Genomic DNA, 8,227 nt, shown 5'->3' with positions numbered 1-8,227 from the left:
ATATATATATATATATATATATATAACACAATATTCACAAACAATTTTACCATATTTCTTTGAGAATTAAATATATTATGGCAGTTAGGTCAGTGTTGAATGACTGTCTTGAATTATTCTAGGACAACATTATAATGTGTGTGGCTCCGTATATGTACGTGTCTGCGTGTGAAAACGTAGTCATGCACAAAAGTATTTAATTGAACACCAAATTTCATCAACACAAGATTCTTTAATTCAAAATTTCGGATCTGAACAAACTTCCACAACACATGCTACATTTTCCTTTCATATCTAGTTAACCTCTACTCATTCATGATTTTTTTTTCATTTTTCCTCCTTCCTATTTCTTTCATTTTCTCCTTTCACTGCTGTTTTAGTTATTCTATATACGACCTAAAAACATTTTGTCCCTATATATATATATTTGTATGTATTTCTATTCTTTACGCTTGCCGATACGAGTTTGTCATGTGCGTATTTTCGTATATGCACCTCTGTGTGTATGGATATTTACATATCAGTGGTAAAATATTCCTTAACCTAAAATATTGGTTCAAAACAAGTTTCCACTTCCACAAGATTTTGATCACCTGTCAGTGACAAGTTACACCTCAACCAAATATAGAATGATGTAACAACACTCTTTTAAAGTAGAAACAAATGTGACTCGACTGTACTAAAACATTAACAATATATAAAAAATAAAAAATACAAAAAGAAGCATTATTCTATCGTGTTTTTAAGAATATACGCACAATATACCTCTATATAAATAATGAACCATGTGAAAATGCGTGGCTGGCTCCCGATTGTTAGGTCATGATTTCTATTCTCGGCTGCGCGTTGTGTCCTTCAGGGAAACACTTTATTTCACATTGTTCTTGTCTACTCACCTAACATAAATGAGTAGTACCTGTATTTCAAAGTACCGACCTTGTCACATTCTGTATCACGTTGAATATCCCTCAAAAACTACGTGTGTCAGTGGAGAGCTCAGGTGCTTGCACGTTAATTTCATGAGCAGGCTATTTCGTTGACCGGATCAACTGGCTCCCTTATTGTAACAAATGGATTCCCATTTGAGCTGTAGAAAAATCGAAAGAAACATCCAACACAACTGACTTCTTTTTCGATCATCTTTAATATATTTCTCCATGCACATTCAAGAACAATGCCTTTATCTTTACTATTAACATAGCCCTATGCCAGAGACTAGGTACCAGCTGGTAAAATGTGATACAGTAGATCGGTGAAACAATTACAAAAATACAATGTCACTAGATGAATGTATATAGCTTTATAATGTAAAGTAATAACAATATTTCTGGTTAGTAGTAACAAAGAACAACACAAGGTATCTCAACTTATGACAAAAGTTTTGATCTATGCTGACATAAATATTAAACTCTCTTTCACACCATGGCAGCTACACACGCGTCATATGTCTGTCTGTCTGTCTGTCTGTCTGTCTATATGTCTGTCTGTCTGTCTGTATGTATGTATGTCATTATTCAGTTTTATTTCAAGATGTCTTGCCAATAGAGAATGAGCCGGTTTCTAACCTAGATCCAAAGCGCCTTCATTGGGTTTCAACATCAACAGGGTATTTTTGTATGAATGTATATGTGAAGATTTCCCTGTTTTGTTTTATCTATGCTTTCTTATTCGTATATTTACATGCCTAGACCTGATCATATATACTTAAATGATAAACTTCTGGAAAGTTTTACAGATTTTTACCGTTCCAGTGATGGCTTGGATCTGTAGTCTTCGAATCAGGTTTCTCCTTTCTGGTTTTGAGAAGCCTAATTTCTCAAGACTGTTATTTAGGCAGTGTGTTACATATCCCAGTGCCCTAATAATTACAGGTATAAACCTGAACTTTTAATAGGGATAAGGTAGCTGTAGATTACTCAATAGTTCAGCGTAGGTATTCTCTTTTTCACTGATCTTTAGCTTTATCTTAACTGATTTCCACAACTGTACACAGTTTCTCTTCTCATAATAAAAAGGAGTACTCACTAGTACTCCTTTTTATTATGAGTGTTTACTGCTTCTTCTACACTGTAGGTTCTTATTTCTTTGGCCACGAGGCTATCCTTCCGCCGGACCTCATTATACAGTGTCCTAGCCACATCATTTCCTATCGGTAAATAATACTGTGATGACATTTTCGGACAACTGCGCATGATGTGGGTAATATCTTCGGTATTAACTCCGCAAATTCTACATCGGTTGTCACATTTTACTGCTTTTCCTGCATCTCTGTCATATTTGTGCATCATGTATTTGGTTGAAATTTATTTGTTCCTGGATTGCAAACGCATACCTTTCATAGTGGGAGTTAGTAATCCGGTTTTAGGTCCATGATAGACTGTTTTGAATGGTTATGTTACTATTATCCCGGAGCTTTCTACTAACGTTTCAATGCATGGCCTTCTGCTGATATACTCTCATCCTTTCATCTGAAGATATTTTGCGGTAGACTGTGCAACTTCTTTGGGCATGCATTTTAAGGTCATCAAACAAGCAATGGTGCTCAAGAAGCTGCTTTCAAAGTTTCATGATGTTATCCGCTTCATGTATGAAAACTTGGTCAAGAAATGGACTTTGACACTTAATGGTTAAAAGTTTCTATGATACAACACTTAAAGGCAGCCTTGTTTCCGTTTTAGGTAGTGGCGGTCTACTTCACTGTTGATGTGGAAATTATGTGCTGGTTAGCATCTTCCAGGTTTTCACATTAATGGCTCGGATCTCATCAAACGTCCAATCAAGTAGCCCAAATGCTGGTATGAGTACTGGCACTGCAAATACATTGTGAGCCACAGTTTATAGAATGCAGAGAGTTCCGGGGTCCATATTTCTTTATTTAGATATAATATTCTTTTGTGACTACGTGTTTTGTTACAAGTGCCATCGTAAAATATGTTTTCATCCACCTCAAGGTACCTGTAGCATTTCTTGTCAGCTATTGGGGGAAACAGTTAAGTCATTGATAGGGATGTTAGTCGATTTTACGGTTTTCCCTCTTTTCACAGTCATATAGCAAGATTTCTCTTGACCAAGCTCCAACCCTATATCCTTTGAGAATGTTGTAACTAGGTCAAGGCACTTTTTCATCTCATGTGTATTCTTTGCATAAAGTTTCAAGTCATCCACAAGGAAACACTCTGTAATTTTGGTATTTCTGTTTTCTTGTAAACTAATGAGATATCCTTCATACGTCCTTAACATAAATCACAAAGGGTTTCCATAAAATATAAACAACATCATAGAGAGGATGTACCTCTGGAGTCTACCTCTGCGATACTGCATTCTATCAGTAATAATTCAATCATTCCGTGTATTTAACTTCAAGATGGCGGCACAAGATGAAGTCACGTCAGCTACAGCTTCGACTATGCTCACTGTAACTTTAGCAAATCAAAGGCCTTCAAGCATCCACGAGTGGAGGACAGAGTCAAAGGCTTTCTTGCAACCCGGCTACATTGGAATGAGGTCCTTCCTATTCTCCCGCACCTCTGATATTACAGTTTTGTCTATTAACAGTTGCCCGGCATAACTCCAGGCTCCCTTCTTCTAAGTTGCATGTTCTGCTGTGATGATGTTATTACTTTCACAATGGTCTTGGCAGTATGTATGTATGTATGTATGTATGTATGTACGTATGAAAGAATATATTATGTAGTTATGTATGTATCTGTGTATGTTTGTACATATGACTGTCTATATTTATGCAGTCTATCTATCTATATCTGCGTGTGTGTAAATATGTGTATATATTTATATTTTTGTAATCATGTATATATATAAACGTATGAATGTAAATATATACATATATGTGAGTGTGTGTGTGTGTGTGTGTGTCTGTGTGTTTGTATTCATGTACATAGATATGTATGTATATTCATATTACCTATATATGTATGCATGTTTGTATGTATGTTATTATTTGGGATTTCTTTAATATTTTATATATTCAAAACTCAAGCCTGTCGGTAACGAAGCGACAGGGTTCTTTTGTTTAAGTAAAGATAACCCTTGGATACTTGCAAATAGATCTGTATGGCTTGGTGCGTGTGTCCCTGTTTATGAGCTTGCATACATATGCATGTGCATATGCATGTGTCTGCATAAAATTTTGCTCATTTTGTTGAACTTCACATCAGTACACAAATTTGTGAATTTCATTCTTATTTATGAGCGTGTGTGTGTGTGTGTGTGTGTGTGTGTGTAAGTGTGCACATTACATATAGCTTCTCTAAGTTTTTTTTTCCAAATTTGATGCTAGGTGGCCCGGTGCACCAATTATACTAGATACAAATGTCAGTTTCTCATTAATTCTTAATTAATTCTCAGTTTCTCATTAATTGAGGCTCTCCTTTTACCTGAAATTCTACGATACATTCAAACCTTCCGGATACGTGATTTCTGCGGTAGTTCATGCCATTTTTACTCTGTGTCTGTTAGAACAATATCTTGCTTAATGTGCTCTCACCGAGCTGTAGCTTTCATTTGAATGTTCCATCAATACTTTCTATATTTTTAAAGGAGTAGATTCTGATTTTGATGTGCCTCTGGGAATGTTTTCAGGACAGTCCTTCCTCCGGACAGCATTATAAATGATTTTAGTGACATCATGTCTCATAAGACTGCAATAATTTGCAGACGTTTTCAGGCGTCTACTGATGATACAGGTTATTACATTCACACTGGTGTGGAGCACTCAACATTTTCTATCACAACCTGGAAGTTTATAGGTATCTTTATCTCTCGTGTTGATCAGACATTTACTAGTTATCTCCTATTCTTGGATAGCAAAGATGTGGTCTTTTAGGATAGATTTGATGCATCTGTCGTGGAGGCGCAATGGCCCAGTGGTTAGGGCAGCGGACTCGCGGTCGTAGGATCGCGGTTTCGATTCCCAGACCGGGCGTTGTGAGTGTTTATTGAGCGAAAACACCTAAAGCTCCACGAGGCTCCGGCAGGGGATGGTGGCGAACCCTGTTGTACTCTTTCACCACAACTTTCTCTCACTCTTTCTTCCTGTTTCTGCTGTGCCTGTATTTCAAAGGGCCAGCCTTGTCACACTGTGTCACGCTGAATGTCCCCGAGAACTACGTTAAGGGTACACGTGTCTGTGGAATGCTCAGCCACTTGCACGTTAATTTCACGAGCAGGTTGTTCCGTTGATCGGATCAACTGGAACCCTCGACGTCGTAAGTGACGCAGTGCCAACAACAACAACGATGTATCTATCACAGGTCCAGGAGAAGCTAATATTCCTGTCAATACTGCCAGAATTCTTATGGAATGTGTACCCTAGTATACCTTTCTGTTTATGTGATAAGTATTTCTTCTCCAAGAATTTCTTTTCCAAGTGGGTCAGTCCAGCTTACCTTGTTCAAATGGAATTGTCGTACGCTCCGGAGTAGCTATTCAGAAGTTCGGCTAATCTCATGATGTTATTATTTTCGTAGATCAATATACATGTGATGCTCTCATCTCTTTCTTACCCGTTTAGTAGCTGATGTCGAAGTCTTACTATGGGATGCGAAAAAGTTGTCTGCACTGATCTTATCAGTGTCACTGTTGTTTTGAACATTACCATCATTTACTAGCACCCGACATGAAGACTCGGCGGTCAGCCTGATTATCCGATACGTGACAGCAGCTGTCCAACAACGTCCACATGCACGAACATTGAACAGTGTGAATTATCGAACATTGAACAGTGTGAATTATCGAACATTGGACAGTGTGAATCGCCGCGCCACCTTGTAAATTAGCGGATCGGCAAAAGATACTGATAGATTAAGTAACAGGCTTAGAAAAATAAATAAATACTGGGGGTCGATTCATTCGAGTAAAATTGTTCACTGCAGTGCTCTCTGACTGAAACAAAAAAAGGACGAAGGACACACACACACATGCATACATACATACATACATACATACATACATACATACATACATACATGCATGCAAGCATACACATGTTGAATGAGTAAAAGAGGACGCTTCTGTGTGGTCATTAAGATTATTAGAATTAGCAGCCATATCACTTCATACAAGTCTTCAAAACGAACACTACAAAATATCGTAGCCTAGAGGTGGTGCATTGTTGCTGAAAACGTTGCGTGTTCGTAATGGGTTGGATCATTTTAACATAGGTTTGCTTGATTAGGACGAATTTGGGACAGGTCTACCAACAAAAAATTCTCTCGTGGGTAGTTTGATAACAAACCAGTATTAATGTTTTGCTTTCTTTCTTTTGAAGGGTGTGGTATAATATAGCAGTGATTGCTTCAAATTGCACAGCACCAATTGGTGTGGAATTATCAAAATGGATCAACTCTCATATCATTCCTTAATAACTGACAAGAGGAAAAATGTAATGAACAATATATCAAGTTTCTGAGTAGTATAAATCTTTTTAACTGATTTCGTCATTAAGCCCTGCCATCAATGATAATAACAAGAAAGAAAAAAAAAACAACAACAACAATAACGACAACTACAAAAACAACAACAATAATAATTATAGTAATAGTAATTCTTACTAACATTGGTACAAGACATCAGATTTTTCAGGTATGAGGGCCAGTCTGTTACATTGAATCCAATATTCTACCGGTACCTATTTCATCGATTCCGAAATAATAATAATAATAATAATAATAATAATAATAATAATAATAATAATAATAATAATAATAATAAATTGCCCTGCTGCAACACCAGGTACTGGCTCTCATGGCTTCTGATCTTAACTGATTGGAAGTGTTATCATGTACATGTTTTGTCTTAGTGTAGAAAAGGGTTTCAGCAAATATTCTGCTCGATACCACAGATTCACTTCTCAGTTGTTTGACCGTAACCAGTTGAGCCTTTTCCTTAGTGGCTGACAACGTGTGCATCACTGATCACGAGCAGAAGTAATGGGGGAGCTTCATAGCCATGTCTTGAGAGGAATTCTTTGGGGGTTTGAATAATTCACTTCTGGAAACATGGGTGTCTCGTTCAACATCCTTATACAACCCTTATTCAAGGACCTTTTGAACAGGATGGTCTACTTGACCTGAAGAAAATTGTAAATAAGCCCCACCTGCAGGTCAAACGCTGTTAATCTTGATATGAGATCATCATGTCGCCCACATATTGTTATGATGGATGTGCCTTGTGTAGCCTTATTAGACTGGTATTCATGATGGGAATATTGAGTCTTGGAAATTTGTACCCCAGTGTCACTTTGACGGCATGTGCTGCTCTCTCACTCAATAATAATAATAATGATAATAATAATAATAATAATAATAATAATAATAATAATAATAATAATAATAATAATAATAAGGATGAGTTACCTCAATCCTTTCTATATTAACCAAAATGAAGTAGATTGACAAATTTATTTTTTGAACCAGTTGAAGACACACGAGATGTCGAAATATCGTTCACCAGATAACAAATGGCACTCTTCTTTTAATTTTGATTTAATAATAATAATAATAATAATAATAATAATAAAGTAAAACACTATCGACCTGAAAATACCTGATTCTCTTCAAATACTTTTAAAGCTGAAAATAGAACTTTATCAGGACTTTATTTCTTAAATTCTGGTCACTTTTCCACACAATATATCATTGTTAATCATAAGTAACACCCATTGTAAAATGGCCAACTTAACGATTTTAGTTACTTAAGCTCGGATAAACAAAGCAACTTACCTTACCTTACCTTACCTTCAAGGATCCTCAGAAAGGATCTTGAGATTTGAGATTTGTTGTCACCAAGTCTCGGCATAGAATACCTGCTAACTAAATTAGCATGCACTAGCGTAACAATAATAATAATAACAACGACAACAACAACAATAATAACAACAACAATAGTGTTTCGGAAAAGTATAACCATTTGAAGCAACTCACTTCATATAACTTGTGCCTGCAATCATGTACACACACACACTGACAAATAAATACACACACACACATACACACACACACACACACACAAACACACACATATATATATATATGTGTGTGTGTGTGTGTGTGTGTGTGTGTGTGCGTGTGCGTATACACACACATATATATATATATATATATATATATGAGTGTGTTTGTGTATAATATATACGTATATGTGTGTACACACACACCCACTCATACATACATATATATATATATATATATATATATATATATATATATAT

At 36.2% G+C, this 8,227-nt stretch overlaps 1 protein-coding gene across 1 annotated transcript in view; it reads left to right on the top strand.

Moving 5' to 3' along the window:
• Window positions 1-7,560, top strand: part of LOC128250800 (uncharacterized) — a 15,324-nt gene extending 7,764 nt beyond the window's left edge. Inside the window, exon 4 of the mRNA XM_052976749.1 lies at window positions 6,287-7,560. Within this exon, the coding sequence (XP_052832709.1) occupies window positions 6,287-6,380 (94 nt within the window). The 3' untranslated portion in view covers window positions 6,381-7,560. The remainder of the gene's footprint in view (window positions 1-6,286) is intronic.
• Window positions 7,561-8,227: the final 667 nt, after the last annotated feature.

This window comes from Octopus bimaculoides, chromosome 25, assembly GCF_001194135.2.
Source record: "Octopus bimaculoides isolate UCB-OBI-ISO-001 chromosome 25, ASM119413v2, whole genome shotgun sequence".
Classification (NCBI taxonomy): Eukaryota; Metazoa; Mollusca; class Cephalopoda; order Octopoda; family Octopodidae; genus Octopus; species Octopus bimaculoides.
This window is presented reverse-complemented; position numbering and strand designations above follow the sequence as displayed.